This window comes from Oenanthe melanoleuca, chromosome 1A, assembly GCF_029582105.1.
Source record: "Oenanthe melanoleuca isolate GR-GAL-2019-014 chromosome 1A, OMel1.0, whole genome shotgun sequence".
Lineage (NCBI taxonomy): Eukaryota > Metazoa > Chordata > Aves > Passeriformes > Muscicapidae > Oenanthe > Oenanthe melanoleuca.
The window spans coordinates 68,674,524-68,690,106 of record NC_079334.1 but is presented as its reverse complement, the minus strand read 5'-3'; the positions used below and the strand labels follow the sequence as shown (position 1 = coordinate 68,690,106).

Here is a 15,583-nt window from a genome sequence, read left to right as displayed (position 1 = left end):
AACCCAATAAACCCTGAGATTCCATGGAAACCCCTTGCAGGATAAATTGGGATTTGGGTTCAGGAATTGAGGATGGAATCAGGGCAGGTGAGAGCAGCCCTAGAGCTGCTGTGGGTTTAGCTGAATTCCCATGGAAAGTGCTGGAATTTCATAACCTATTTACTCCAGAGCTAAAAATAGCCTGGAATGTAGGGCAGGCCCAGGGAGGGAGAGGAGGAATCCAGAGCTGCACTTGGGAAAAGCTCTGGGATCCTGGCAGGGCCCTCCCTGGGGCTGGCAACAAAAATTCCAATTAAAAAAAAAATTCACATTATTTTTGGGGAGGATTTAAAATATTTTGGGAGTGCAAAACAAAATGTAAATGAATAAAAATCAACAAACAAGGGCTCCAAATCCAAATTTCATCCTCATTGTTGGAAGAACAAAAGAACCCCCAGCCAAAAGGAAAAGGGAAAATTTTTTTTAATTTTGGGGGGTTTTCCCTTTTCCTGGAATTTCAGGGATGCAGCATCCAGCTGTGGATCCATCCCTGGAGCAGCTCTTGGTGCTGGGCTGTAATTGTGGTTTTTATTGACCTTTAATTCTGATTTTTTAATTTTCTTTTTCCCTTTTTCCTCAGCCTTAAGAGGACAACAGACATGATGTTTGGAGGGAAGCAGGTGGTGGTTTGTGGCTATGGGGAGGTAAGAGGCTCCATTTTCCCATTTTTTTCCCATTTTTTTCTCATTTTTTTCCCAGTTTTTTTCCCAGTTTTTTCCCAGTTTTTTTTTCCCATTTTTTCTTATTAAATTCCCTTTTTTCCCCTTTTTTCCCAGTTTTTTCCCAATTTTTTCCCAATTTTTTCCCAATTTTTCCCCATTTTTCTCCCATTTTTCTCCCATTTTTCTCCCATTTTTTTCCCAGTTTTTTTCTCATTTTTTCCCCTTTCTTTTTTTCCCCTTCTTTTTTCCCCCCTTTTTTCCCCCTTTTTCTTCATTTCTTTATTATTAAAGAGATGCCAGAGCTGAATCTTTTTTTTTTTAAATAAATATTCAGAATATCTTTAATATCTGGATATTGGTATGCCCAGATATTGATCCCACACATATTTATATAATTTTAATATTATATTTAATCTGATTCCAGGGTGGTCAGACAGAATTAATTTTGATTTTTCCCTTCACCCACCCTCTCTCCATGTGGGAATATTCCCCTTTTCCCAGTTTTTCTCAGGACCTCTTCACACCAGGATTTTTTTTAATGCCCAAATAGCTTGGATGGGTTTTTCCTGCTGTAATCCCATTTTTGGGAACTTTTGGTGGTTTAACCTGGATTCCCTGCAGTGCCTGTGATTCCCAAAATCCAGAGATTTTTCTGGAATTGTGCATCCCTTGGAGATTCCCAAAGTCCAGAGAAGATTTTCCTGGAGTTGTGCATCCCAAAATCCAGGGACGATTTTCCTGGAGTTGTGAATCCCTTGGGATATTCCTGATCTCCAGGGAATTTTCCTGGAGTTGTGCATCCTAGGATCCAGGGAATTTTTTTGGAATTGTGCATCCCTAGGGAAATTCCCAAGATTTCCCTGGAATTGTGCATCCCTTGGGAAATTCCCAAAATCCAGAGAAGATTTTCCTGGAATTGTGCATCCTTTGGGAGATTCCCAAAATCCAGGGAGGATTTTCCTGGATTTGTGCATCCCTTGGGACATTCTTGATCTCCAAGGAGGATTTCCCAGGGGTTTTGAATTCCTTGGGACATTCCTGATCTCCAGGGAGGATTTTCCTGGAGTTGTGCATCCCCTGGGAGATTCCTGATCTCCAGGGAAGTTTCCTGGAATTGTGCATCCCAAAATCCAGGGAGGATTTTCCTGGAGTTGTGCATCCCAGGATCCAGGGAAGTTTCCTGGAGTTGTGCGTCCCTTGTGGGATTCCCAGGATCCAGGGAGGATTTTCCAGGGGTTTCCCAGGATCCAGGGAGGGTTTTCCAAGGGTTTCCCAGGATCCAGGGAGGGTTTCCCAGGGGATTCCCAGGATCCAGGGAGGATTTTCCAGGGGTTCCCAGGATCCAGGGAGGGTTTCCCTGGGGATTCCCAGGATCCAGGGGGGATTTTCCAGGGGTTGTGCATCCCTTGGGGGTTTCCCAGGATCCAGGGAGGTTCCCCAGGGGTTTCCCAGGATCCAGGGAGGGATTCCCAGGGGATTCCCAGGATCCTGGGAGGGTTTCCCAGGGGTTCCCAGGATCCAGGGAGGGTTTCCCTGGGGTTACCCAGGATCCAGGGAGGGTTTCCCTGGGGGATTCCCAGGATCCAGGGAGGATTTTCCAGGGGTTCCCAGGATCCAGGGTCCCCAGGGTGGCTCACTCTGTGTCCCCAGGTGGGCAAGGGCTGCTGTGCTGCCCTCAAGGCCATGGGCTCCATCGTCTACGTCACCGAGATCGACCCCATCTGCGCCCTGCAGGCCTGGTAAGGGCTGGGCTGGGGCTGGGAAACGGGGGGTGCAGGGGTGCTGGGGCTGCCCAAAGCAGCTCCCAGTTATCCCATCCCATCCCATCCCCTAAAGCAGCTCCCAGTTATCCCATCCCATCCCATCCCCTAAAGCAGCTCCCAGTTATCCCATCCCAGGAATATTCCCTGCCCTAAAACATTTCCTAGTTTATCCCATCTCAGGATAAGTCCCTTCCCTAAAATATCTTACAGTTTATCCCATCCCAGTAAAGGGGCTGTGCCCTAAAACATCTCCCATTTAATCCCATCCCAGGAAATGTCCCTGCCCTAAAACATTTCCCAGTTTGTTCCATCCCATCCCATCCCAGGAAAAGTCCCCACCCTGAAACATCTCCCAGTTTGTTCCATCCCATCCCAGGAAATGTCCCTGCCCTGAAACATTTTCCAGTTGATCCCATCCCAGGAAAGGACCTTGCCCTAAAATATCTTACAGTTTATCCCATCCCAACCCATCCCATCCCATCCCAGGAAAATAACTGTGCCCTAAAACATTTCCCATTTAATCCCATCCCAGGAAATGTCCCTGCCCTAGAACATCTTCCAGTTCATCCCATCCCATCCCAGGAAAATTCCCTGCCCTAAAACATATTCCAGTTTATCCCATCCCAGGAAAGGAGTTCTGCCCTAAAATATCTCCCAGTTTATCCCATCTCAGGAAATGTCCCACCCTAAAACATCTCCCAGTTATCCCAACCCTAAAACATCTCCCAGTTATCCCATCCCCCAGCAGCCAGGATTTTGGGGATGTACCTGCAGGGATTTGGGGATGTACCTGCAGGGATTTTGGGGAGGTACCTGCAGGGATTTTGGGGAGGTACCTGCAGGGATTTGGGGGTGTACCTGCAGGATTTTGGGGATGTACCTGCAGGATTTTGGGGATGTACCTGCAGGGATTTTGGAGATGTACCTGCAGGGATTTGGGGATGTACCTGCAGGATTTTGGGGATGTACCTGCAGGATTTTGGGGATGTATCTGCAGGATTTTGGGGATGTACCTGCAGGGATTTTGGGGTGTACCTGCAGGGATTTTGGGGAGTGTACCTGCAGGGATTTTGGGGATGTACCTGCAGGGATTTGGGGATGTACCTGCAGGATTTTGGGGAGTGTACCTGCAGGATTTTGGGGTGTACCTGCAGGGATTTGGGGATGTACCTGCAGGATTTTGGGGATATACCTGCAGGATTTTGGGGGTGTACCTGCAGGGATTTGGGGATGTACCTGCAGGATTTTGGGGATGTACCTGCAGGGATTTGGGCAGGAGCTGCTCCCTGGCTCCCCCAGGGCTGTGCCCACTCCTCACCCTCACTGGGGGTTTTTGGGGTCCTGTGACCCCCCAGCCCTCACTGGCACCAGGACACCCCAGAACAGGCTGAGCACCCCCTGGGATCCAACCTGGACCCAGCTGGGTTTGGATTCTCCTTCTGCACCCCAAAAACACCCAGAGCTCCCCAAACCCTCATCCTGCTCCTTCCAGGGTTCTTGTGGTGAGAGGACTAATTAGAATGAGTCCTAATTAGAGCTGATGAACTTTTGGGTGACTCCATGACCTTCCTCCCTCCTCTGGGAATTCCAACAATCCCTTCCCTGCACCAGGCAGCAGCAGCAGCAGCACGTGGCCCCTGCTCAGGAAATTGGGACATGCAGCAGAAAAAAATAAATTTATTTTTAAATTTTTTTTTAGTAGCTACAGTTTTGCAGCTTGTGAGAGGCACAGGAAGGAGCTCTGGGGAGGATTGACAACAAATCCCCAAAAAAAATCCACACCCTGTTATCCCTGAGCTCACCTTGCTGGGCAGGGCTCAGCACCTCTGAAGGTTCTGCAGAACCTAAAAAAGGATTTTGGGGTTGGGGAGAGGCACCTGCAGCTTTGGGGTGTTTTTAGGATGCTCTAAATCCATCCCAACCCAAATTCTGAGCAGATCCACATCTCCTGGATGTGCCTTGCTCTAAAAAATCCCATCAGGGTGGAGAGTTGAGGTTCTCAGGAATGTCCCAGATCCTCCAGGGTGACCCCAAAAGCTCCCAATGGCTCATTGGCCCTTCAGGAAGTTCAATTTGGGGTTTGGGGTCCCTTTTCTCCTGTTCTCCCTCTCAGCATGGATGGATTCAGGCTGGTGAAGCTCAACGAGGTCATCAGGCAGGTCGACATCGTCATCACCTGCACAGGTGAGGGGGAACTGGCACCCCAAAAACCTGGGGGAGACCCCAAAGGCAGGGCAGGGGGAGCCCAGGGTTCACTGGGGTTGTGCCCACAGGGAACAAGAACGTGGTGACCAGGGAACATCTGGACAGGATGAAGAACAGCTGCATTGTCTGCAACATGGGGCACTCCAACACCGAGATCGACGTGGTGAGAAGGGTGTGGGGTGTGGGGTGTGGGGCTGGGGTTTGGGGTTTTGGGTTTGGGGTGGTGGGTTTGGGGTGATGGGGGTTGGAATGGGGCACTCCAACACCGAGATGGACGTGGTGAGAAGGGTGTGGGGTGTGGGGTGTGGGGTTTGGGGTTTTGGGTTTGGGGTGGTGGGTTTGGGGTGTGGGGTTTGGGGTGATGGGGGTTGTAATGGGGCACTCCAACACCGAGATGGACGTGGTGAGAAGGGTTTGGGGTGTGGGGTTTGGGGTTACAGTGTTTAGGGGTGATGGGGTTTGGGGTGGTGGGGGTTGTAATGGGGCACTCCAACACTGAGATCGACGTGGTGAGAAGGGTTTGGGGTGATGGGGTTTGGGGTTACAATGTTTAGGGGTGGTGGGGTTTGGGGTGATGGGGTTTGGGGTGATGGGGTTTGGGGTATGGGGTTTGGGGTATGGGGTTGGGGTGGTGGGTTTGGAGTGATGGGGTTTGGGGTGGGGTTTGGGGTGTGGGGTTTTGGGTTTGGGGTGGTGGGGGTTGGAAAGGGGCAATCCCAACACCGAGATTGACGTGGTGAGAGTTTGGGGTGATGGGGTTTGGGGTTACAGTGTTTAGGGGTTATGGTGTGTGGGGTGATGGGGTTTGGGGTTACAGTGTTTTAGGGTGGTGGTGTTTGGGGTGGTGGGGGTTGGGGTGATAGGGTTTGGGGTGATGGGGTTGGGGTTGTGGGGGTTGGAAAGGGGCTCTCCAACACTGAGATCGACGTGGTGAGAAGGGTTTGGGGTTTGGGGTGATGGGGTTTGAGGTTACAATGTTTAGGGGAGATGATGTTTGGGGTGATGGTGTTTTGGGGTTCCACTGTTTTGGGGCGATGGGGTTTCAGGGTTACAATATTTGGGTGATGGTGTTTTGGGGTGCCTGGTTTTACCCCATTTTGGGGATTTTTTGGGGCCCTGGCTCTGTCTCACCCCCCTCCCCTGCCAGGCCTGGTTTTACCCCATTTTTGGGTTTTTTTGGGGCCCTGGCTGTGTCTCACCCCCCTCCCCTGCCAGGCCTGGTTTTACCCCATTTTTGGGGTTTTTTGGGATTTTTGGGCTCTGTCTCACCCCCCTCCCCTGCCAGGCCAGCCTGCGCACACCTGAGCTCACCTGGGAGCGGGTCAGGTCCCAGGTGGATCACGTCATCTGGCCAGATGGGAAGAGGATTGTGCTGCTGGCAGAGGTGAGGGGAGCAGAGGGACTGCAGCTCCTGCAATTATGGAATTAATTCTGGAATTGTTGAGTCCATGGATCCAGCAAAGCCACCCTGTCCCCAAGTGCCACATCTGCAGGGCTTGGAAATTCCTTCAGGGGTGGGGACCCCAAACCCTCCCAGGGCTGCACAAACCTTTCCATGAAGGAGTTTTCCCCAGAATCCACCCTGAGGCTGTTCCCTCTCCTCCTGTCCCTGTTCCCTGGTGGCAGATCCCAAATCCCCCTCCTGTCAGGGACCTGTGCAGAGTTCCTGTTTTAATTTTCCCCACTCCAGGGTCTCTCCCACAGGGTCCCCTTGCCCCTGTCCCTCCTGTCCCTCCTGAGGGGTGCCAGGTTTGCTCTGTGCCCTGTTCTCAGCCAGGTTCTCTCCCCAGGGCCGCCTGCTGAACCTGAGCTGCTCCACCGTGCCCACCTTCGTGCTGTCCATCACAGCCACCACACAGGTGAGGGTGGGGCAGGGCCCTGGGGACAGCAGCCACTGTCCCTGAGTGTCCCTGAGTGCCCCTTGTCCCCTGCAGGCCCTGGCTCTGATCGAGCTCTACAACGCCCCCGAGGGTCGCTACAAGCAGGACGTGTACCTGCTGCCCAAAAAAATGGGTGAGTGTCACTGCTGGGGTGGGGGGACAGCTGGGGTGGCACTGGCACTGCTGGGGTGGCACTGGGACAGGCTGTGTCAGTGTCACAGCTGGGCATGGCACTGGGACAGCTGGGGCTGGCACTGTCCCAACTGGGATGGCACTGTCACAGCTGGGAGGTGACACTGGGACAAGCTGTGTCACTGTCACAGCTGGGGTGGCACTGGGATAGCTGAGGTGACACTGAGACAGCTGGGGTGGCACTGGGACAGGCTGTGTCAGTGTCACAGCTGGAGTGGCACTGGGACAGGGCTGGGGTGGCACTGGGACAGCTGGGGTGGCACTGGGACAGGTTGTGTCAGTGTCACAGCTGGAGTGGCACTGGGACAGGGCTGGGGATGACACTGGGACTGCTGGGAGTGGCACTGAGATAGCAGGGGTAGCACTGGTACAGGCTGTGTCACTGTCACACTGGGGGTGTCATTGTCACACTGAGGGTGGCACTTGGACAGGGGGTGGCACCTGGACAGGGGGTGTCACTGTCACACTGAGGGTGGCACTGGGACAGGCTGTGTCTCTGTCACATTGAGGGTGGCACTGTCACATTGAGGGTGGCACTGTCACCCCCCGGGCACACCTGCCCTCCCAGCTGCTTTCACTGTGGTTGTGGGTCTGAGGCAGCGCTGCCCTGTCCCAGTGCTGGTGCAGTGTCCCCCTGGGCCGTGCCCCTCCCCCTCCCTGTCCCCCCGTGTGGCTCACCCCTCCCTGTCCCCTCCTGTGTCCCTGTCCCCCCGTGTGGCTCACCCCTCCTGTCGCTGTCCCCCGTGTCTCACCCCCTCCCTGTCCCCCGTGTCTCACCCCCCTGTCCCTGTCCCTGTCCCTGTCCCCCGTGTCTCACCCCCCTGTCCCTGTCCCCTGTGTCTCACCCCCCTGTCCCTGTCCCCCTATGTCTCACCCCCCTGTCCCTGTCCCCTGTGTCTCACCCCTCCTGTCCTTGTCCCTGTCCCCCGTGTCTCACCCCCTCCCTGTCCCCCGTGTCTCACCCCTGGTCCCTGTCCCCTGTGTCTCCCCCCCTGTCCCTGTCCCCCGTGTCTCACCCCTCCTGTCCCTGTCCCTGTCCCCCGTGTCTCACCCCCCCTGTCCCTGTCCCCCGTGTCTCACCCCCCTGTCCCTGTCCCCCCTGTGTCTCACCCCCCTGTCCCTGTCCCCTGTGTCTCACCCCCCCGTCCCTGTCCCTGTCCCTGTCCCTGTCCCTGTCCCCCATGTCTCACCCTCCCTGTCCCTGTCCCCCCTGTCCCTCCCTGTGCCCCGTGTCTCACCCCCTGTCCCTGTCCCTGTCCCTGTCCCCCGTGTCTCACCCCTGTCCCTGCAGACGAGTACGTGGCCAGCCTGCACCTGCCGACCTTCGACGCGCACCTGACGGAGCTGACGGACGAGCAGGCCAAGTACCTGGGGCTCAACAAGAACGGGCCCTTCAAACCCAACTACTACAGGTGCCTCACAGCCCCTGCTCCTCCTCATCCTCCTGTGCCCCAGCCCCTGCTCCTCATCCTCCCTGTGCCCCAGCCCCTGCTCCTCATCCTCCCTGTGCCCCAGCCCCTGCTCTTCATCCTCCTCCTGTGCCCCAGAACTCTGCTCTTCATCCTCCCTGTGCCCCAGCCCCTGCTCCTCATCCTCCTCCTGTGCCCCAGCCCCTGCTCCTCATCCTCCTCCTGTGCCCCAGAACTCTGCTCTTCATCCTCCCTGTGCCCCAGCCCCTGCTCTTCATCCTCCTCCTGTGCCCCAGCCCCTGCTCCTCATCCTCCCTGTGCCCCAGCCCCTGCTCTTCATCCTCCTCCCTGTGCCCCAGAACTCTGCTCTTCATCCTCCTCCCTGGGCCCCAGCCCCTGCTCTTCATCCTCCCTGTGCCCCAGCCCCTGCTCCTCATCCTCCCTGTGCCCCAGCCCCTGCTCTTCATCCTCCCTGTGCCCCAGCCCCTGCTCTTCATCCTCCTCCTGTGCCCCAGCCCCTGCTCTTCATCTTCCTGTGCCCCAGCCCCTGCTCCTCCTCATCCTCCTGTGCCCCAGCCCCTGCTCCTCATCCTCCCTGTGCCCCAGAACTCTGCTCTTCATCCTCCCTGTGCCCCAGCCCCTGCTCTTCATCCTCCTCCTGGTGTTCCAGCCCCTGCTCCTCATCCTCCTGTGCCCCAGCCCCTGCTCCTCATCCTCCTCCTGTGCCCCAGCCCCTGCTCTTCATCCTCCCTGTGCCCCATCCCCTCCTCTTCATCCTCCTCCTGTGCCCCAGCCCCTGCTCCTCATCCTCCTCCCTGTGCCCCAGCCCCTGCTCCTCATCCTCCTCCTGTGCCCCAGCCCCTGCTCTTCATCCTCCTCCTGGTGTTCCAGCCCCTGCTCCTCATCCTCCTTCCTGTGCCCCAGCCCCTGCTCCTCATCCTCCTCCCTGTGCCCCAGCCCCTGCTCTTCATCCTCCTCCTGGTGTTCCAGCCCCTGCTCTTCATCCTCCTCCTGTGCCCCAGCCCCTGCTCCTCATCCTCCTCCTGGTGTTCCAGCCCCTGCTCCTCATCCTCCTCCCTGTGCCCCAGCCCCTGCTCCTCATCCTCCTCCTGGTGTTCCAGCCCCTGCTCCTCATCCTCCTGTGCCCCAGCCCCTGCTCCTCATCCTCCTCCTGTGCCCCAGCCCCTGCTCTTCATCCTCCTCCTGTGCCCCAGCCCCTGCTCTTCATCCTCCTCCTGGTGTTCCAGCCCCTGCTCCTCATCCTCCTGTGCCCCAGAACTCTGCTCTTCCTCCTCCCTGTGCCCCAGCCCCTGCTCCTCCTCCTCCTCCCGGTTCCCTCCCAGCCCTGTGGGTACCTGTAGGAGCAGGGGGGCTGGGGTTTAGCCCTGCCCATGCCCTGAGAAGATCCAAGCTCTCTGCTCATCCCAGTGCAGACAGGCAGGGGCTGGTGCAGCTGGGGCTGTGACAGGAGCCCTTGGCAGGACAGGAGCCCTTTGTGCTGGCAGCAGCTGTCACCCAGACGTGGCAGATGCCACCAGCTCGGGGACAGCTTTATTTTTAAAGTCTGATGGAAGAGGAGGTGGCACAGAGCAGCCTTGGCCCCAGGGCTGCTCCCTTGGGCTCAGCTCCATGGCTCCTTCCTGAGCATGGGCTGGGCAGATCCCCAAAATAATCATCATTTTCAGCAGGAGCCTCTGGATCGCTTCCCCTTCCACATTTTTTAGCCAACACTGCCATGAATTTCCTCTTTGAAAATTAAATGACTTAGCACAAACGTGGATCTGCCTGGGAGGGTGAAGCCCAGATCCTTTTCCTGCAGGAAATGGGATTTTCTTGGCAGGCAGGGAGCACCAGAACACTCCCAGTTTGGGCATGACTGGGTATTCCCAGATCCTGAGCTTTATTCCTTGCAAAAAACCTGGTACTTGCCTGTGGAGGAATTCCCTCTGGTTCAGTTCCCGTGCCTGGATTTGGAGTCTGGCTCAGCCTTGTCAGGAGCTGGGTCTGTCCCTGGATTTGGTGTCTGACCCAGCTCAGCCTTCTTGAGCTGAGTTTATCCCTGTGTGAGGTCAGGATCCACCGAGGGAATTCCCTGCACTCAGCCAGGACCCCTCAAACTCCCGTGGGCACCTCAGAGGTGGCAGCAGCGAGTCCCTTCCTCAGCCATTCCTCTCCTGAGCCTCTCCCCTCCCAAAACCGGGGCAGCTCCTCACCCTTCCCATCCCAAACCCACCGTGCTGAGCCGGGGCAGCTCCGCACCAAACCCACCGTGCTGAGCTGGGGCAGCTCCTCACCCTTCCCATCCCAAACCCACCGTGCTGAGCCGGGGCAGCTCCTCACCAAACCCATCACCAAACCCACCGTGCTGAGCCAGGACAGCTCCTCACCAAACCCATCCCAAACCCACCGTGCTGAGCCAGGACAGCTCCTCACCAAACCCATCACCAAACCCACCGTGCTGAGCCAGGGCAGCTCCTCACCAAACCCACCGTGCTGAGCCGGGGCAGCTCCTCCCCAAACCCACCGTGCTGAGCTGGGGCAGCTCCTCACCCTTCCCATCCCAAACCCACCGTGCTGAGCCGGGGCAGCTCCTCACCAAACCCATCCCAAACCCACCGTGCTGAGCCAGGACAGCTCCTCACCAAACCCATCCCAAACCCACCGTGCTGAGCCGGGGCAGCTCCTCACCAAACCCACCGTGCTGAGCCGGGGCAGCTCCTCACCCTTCCCCTCTCACCAAACCCGATTTTCCTCCTTTTCCCAGGTACTGAGTCCCCGGGGAGCCGCCAGGAGCAGCAACAACACCCGAGTGTTTCTCAGCTACTGTACAGCGCCAGCTTCCCCCGCTAGAGCCGGCCTTGCTGCCATAGTCCTCAGTGTGTTTTAGGTTATTTATTTATTAAATTAGAAATACTGCTCACGTGGCCTCTGCCACTGCTGTTCGTCCTGCCGCGGGACTGGGAGACGCTGGATTTTTCTTTCTGTTCCTTTCGGTTTTTTTGTTGGTTTTTTTTTCTCTCTCTTTGGGTTCGTTCTTTTTCGGGGCTGGGAGGACGGGAAGGTGAGGAGGAGGAGGAAGCTGCTGGAATCGAGCTGTGGAATATTCATTCCCTTATCCCTGCTCACACCCACCCCACGCACAAGGGCGGGACCCGGCCTGGGAGTCGCTTTTGGTTTTCCTCCACCCATTTTGACAACAAAGCCAAAATCCTCCAGGCTCTGCCACCCAGCCCGGGCCCAGGCTGTGGCTGTGGCCAGTGGGGGAACCTCGCCTTAGCCCTGCCCGGGAGAGCCCCGAGCCCGCCCCGCCTTCCTGCTGCTGCCGTTCCGAGTGCCAACAACCCCCTGCTCCTACCAAAGCCAGGGCCTCGCCCAACGATGCTGCTCAAGCGCCCGAGCAGAGCAGAGCTCGCCGGTGCCCGGCCGGGAGGAGCCAGCTCCTCCCCAGCTGCACTTCAGTCCTCATGGAAACCTTCAGAGCTTTTGTTTTCTGGCGGTGTTTGTGTTTGAACTCCGGAATTCCCCTTTGGAGTGTGTGAGACGCTGGAGTGGCCCCAGAGAGTTCAGCATCACTGGAACCCTTTGGGCACCTGGGATCTCGGGGTGTCAGAGCTGGTGGAGAACAAATGTGGAGTGTGATGGCACAGGACAGTGTGACCCTTCCAAATTCTGAGCAGGGTCACTTCTGTCCCTCACAGGGGAAATGTGACCTTTCCAAAATTCACCTGCCCAGCCCCAGAGCACAGAAGATTCTGTCCTCCCTCTTTGGTTCCCGAGTCTCTCTCCGTGTTTTGTCCTCCTGGGCTTCTTGGCCATCATGAGAACTTTCCTGTGGCAGCTCATTCACGCACAAGGAAGGGAGAACGGAGGAATTTCGGCCTCAAGTCCTTCCTTGGCTCTCAGATTCGGAGTCAGGTTGGCCACAAGTCAAACGTTCCCGTGTGCTGGCTAATTCCAAACTTCTCTTTGAAATCTCTCAAAATCAGGAAGGAAAACCTTGAGGAAACCTTGAAGGAACCTTGGAGAGGTTTTGAGAAGGCCCTGAGGAGACCTTCAGGCTTTGAAACTTCCACGTGGACTGATCACTAACCACAGACTTGAAACGATCTCTGCTCATTCATTTTACACAGATCCTGAGATTTTTTTCTTTTTCTGGGGGAAGAATCCCCTGAGCTGTTTGAAACACCACCCCCAGGTCTTTGTCCCCGGGCTGGATCCTGCTCTGTGCCAGCCCCTGCTGTTCCCTGGTCCCAGTGGGGTCACTGGGGCACAGCAGCTTTGGGGAGAATGGGAATCCCATCCCAAGCCCCCTGGAAAAGCCCCTTTCATCCCCAGAGCCGTGTCCTGCCTGTGCCTGCTCTGCCCAGCCCAGATCCCTTCGTGCCCAGTTTTAACCCCTTTTATCTTCCAGGTAGATAGGAAGGGAAAAAAAAAAAAAAATATATATATATATATATTAATACTAAAATCCCAACTGGCTTTCCCCACCTCGATTTTTAAAGCTCTTCTCCATGTTCTGCTTCTCCTGTAAAAGCTTTTTGGCTCGCTTGGCTTTTTTTCCTAATCAACCTGGAATCATATCCTGTGATCATCTCTAAATTAAACGTGTAATGGGGTTTGGTTTCTTTTATCTTTTTTTTTTTTTTTTTTTTTTTTTTTTCCCTAAATGTAACATTTCTCAAGACTTAGGAAAAAGGAGATTTTAGGTAACACCAGCAAAATCATATAAAGGAAATTAATTCTGTTCTGAACTTTTAGAGATAATGAGACAAAACCCGTCATCAGCAGCGAGGAAACACAAACGTCGCAACCGTAACATTTCAAAAGGATGTTTTAAATATTAATGTCTGAGTGATTGTATTAGATCAGCAATAAAGACTCTGTAATCTCAAAACACAAATAAAACATTGGAAAACTCAGCCTGTGCCGAGTGTCCTTGGGGTCAGGTGGGGTCAGAGCAGGATTTTGGGAGGGGTCAGGGATGGGGGGATTGTCCCCAAAGCCTTGAGCTGCTGCCGTGCCCAGGTAATTCCAGCAGCTCTGGGGCCGTGTCCTTGGGGAGTGGTGCTGGAACAATCCTGATCCTGTTATCTGCTCTAGAACAATCCCTGATCCCATTCTCTGCTCTGGAACAATCCTGATCCCATTCCTCTGCTCTAGAACAATCCCGTTCTCTGCTCTAGAACAATCCCTGATCCCGATATCTGCTCTAGAACAATCCCATTCTCTGCTCTGGAACAACCCCAATCCCATTTTCTGCTCTGGAACAATCCTGATCCTGTTATCTGCTCTGGAACAATCCCTGATCCCGATATCTGCTCTAGAACAATCCCATTCTTTGCTCTGGAACAACCCCAATCCCATTTTCTGCCCTAGAACAATCCCTGATCCTGATCTCTGCTCTAGAACAATCCCTGATCCCATTTTCTGCTCTGGAACAATCCCATTCTCTGCCCTGGAACAATCCCTGACCCCATTCTTTGCTCTGGAACAATCCCTGATCCCGTTTCCTGCTCTGGAACAATCCCTGATCCCGTTTCCTGCTCTAGAACAATCCCTGATCCCATTTTTCTCTCGCTCCCGCCCTGGGAAGTTCCCCCACCCTGCCGTTCCCAGGGGCTGTGGAGGGATCCGGGACACGGTGTGGGGCACGCGGTGCCTCCCCCGCCCCGACCTGCTCGGGCACCCCAAAAACAACCCCCCCCCCCTTTACCGGGAACGGGAATCCTGCTCCAGGGCCCGGAATGGGGTAACGGGGTTCGGCTGACCGGGCCCCATGGCAGCATTCCGTACCCCATAACCCAGGGACACCCCACAACCCCAGGGACACCCCATAACCCCCATGGCAGCATTCCGTTCTCCCAGCACTCCAAGGACACCCTATAAATCCTTTTTTCTCACATTCCCTGTTCTCAGCACCCCAGAGACACCCCATAACTCCCCATTCCAGAATTCCATATTCCTGCCACCCCAGGGACACCCCATAACTCCCCACATTCCCTGTGCCCAGAGACACCCCATAAAACTCCCCATATTCCCTGTTCCCAGCCCCCCAGGATCACCCCAGAACTCCCCCCCAGAACTCCCCCCATTCCCCATTCCCCATTCCCAGCCCCCAGGATCACCCCGTATTCCCAGTCCCCCCATAACTCCCCCTATTCCCCATTCCCCATTCCCATTCCCAGCCCCCCAGGATCACCCCAGAACTCCCCCCAGAACTCCCCCCATTCCCCATTCCCCATTCCCCATTCCCCATTCCCCATTCCCCATTCCCCAGTCCCCATTCCCCATTCCCCATTCCCCATTCCCAGTCCCCATTCCCCATTCCCCATTCCCCATTCCCCATTCCCCATTCCCCATTCCCCATTCCCAGCCCCATTCCCCATTCCCCATTCCCAGCCCCATTCCCGTATCCCCAGTCCCGTATCCCCATTCCCCATTCCCCATTCCCCATTCCCCATTCCCAGCCCCATTCCCCATTCCCCATTCCCCATTCCCCATTCCCCATTCCCCATTCCCCATTCCCCATTCCCAGCCCCCCATTCCCCATTCCCCATTCCCCATTCCCCATTCCCCATTCCCCATTCCCAGCCCCATTCCCGTATCCCCATTCCCCATTCCCCATTCCCCATTCCCCATTCCCCGCCCCATTCCCGTATCCCCAGCCCCCCATTCCCCATTCCCCATTCCCCATTCCCCATTCCCCATTCCCATTCCCCATTCCCCATTCCCATTCCCCATTCCCATTCCCCATTCCCCATTCCCCATTCCCCATTCCCATTCCCGTATCCCCAGTCCCGTATCCATTCCCCATCCCCCAGTCCCTGCCCGGTTACCCCAGGCCCCGCCCACCCCTCTCCGGACCAATGGCGATGCGGGGGTGTGTCCCGAGGCCACGCCCCTGTCCCAGCGGACCAATGGGCGGGGCGGGGCGGGGCGGGGGCGTGTCCCGGCCCCACGTGCTGGCGGCGGCCGCGGGATGGAGGCGGCGGGAGGCGGCGGAGCCGCGGGCAGGGCCCGGCCGGGACCGGGACCGGGACCGGGACAGGGACAGGGACAGGGACAGGGACAGGGACAGGGACAGGGACAGGGACAGCCCCAGACACTGCCCAAGGGCCGGGAGCTCTTCAGGAGCCAGCGGAAGGAGTCCGAGGTAAGAGCGCGGGGCTCGGTGCCGGAGCTGCGGCGGGCTGGGGGTCCCTGCTCCCTGCGGAAGGAGCTTTATCCACACCCCAAACTGGACCTTTTAGGGGTCCTGCAGGGGTGGCTTTAGCGTCCTGCGGTGCCCGGGGGATCCCCGGCGCTGCCGCCTCCCAGACCCAGCTGCAGAGTTTTGGGGTGCTGGCTCAGCCTCAGCACTGGCATCTCCAGCCCCACGCCCGGAGCCGGCAGGATTGTGGGGCCCCACCTGGGCCCTGGGACCCCCCACGCCC

The 15,583-nt window shown here is 56.3% G+C and overlaps 2 protein-coding genes across 4 annotated transcripts in view; both read left to right on the top strand.

Moving 5' to 3' along the window:
* AHCYL2 (adenosylhomocysteinase like 2) overlaps positions 1-13,069 on the top strand; it is a 72,620-nt gene extending 59,551 nt beyond the window's left edge. The window contains exons 9-17 of the mRNA XM_056482332.1: positions 620-683; positions 2,352-2,440; positions 4,578-4,648; positions 4,738-4,832; positions 5,955-6,053; positions 6,460-6,528; positions 6,604-6,682; positions 8,033-8,153; positions 10,915-13,069. Coding sequence (XP_056338307.1) covers positions 620-683; positions 2,352-2,440; positions 4,578-4,648; positions 4,738-4,832; positions 5,955-6,053; positions 6,460-6,528; positions 6,604-6,682; positions 8,033-8,153; positions 10,915-10,921 — 694 coding nt within the window. The 3' untranslated portion in view covers positions 10,922-13,069. The remainder of the gene's footprint in view (positions 1-619; positions 684-2,351; positions 2,441-4,577; positions 4,649-4,737; positions 4,833-5,954; positions 6,054-6,459; positions 6,529-6,603; positions 6,683-8,032; positions 8,154-10,914) is intronic.
* Positions 13,070-15,094: 2,025 nt separating this feature from the next.
* The window catches only part of STRIP2 (striatin interacting protein 2), a 28,921-nt gene continuing 28,432 nt past the window's right edge, over positions 15,095-15,583 (top strand). For all 3 annotated transcript variants that reach the window (XR_008839642.1, XR_008839643.1, XM_056482331.1), the window contains exon 1: positions 15,095-15,303. Coding sequence is in view for 1 of the 3 variants with exons in the window: in XM_056482331.1 (XP_056338306.1) it covers positions 15,130-15,303 (174 nt within the window). In the remaining 2 variants the exon portion in view is untranslated. The remainder of the gene's footprint in view (positions 15,304-15,583) is intronic.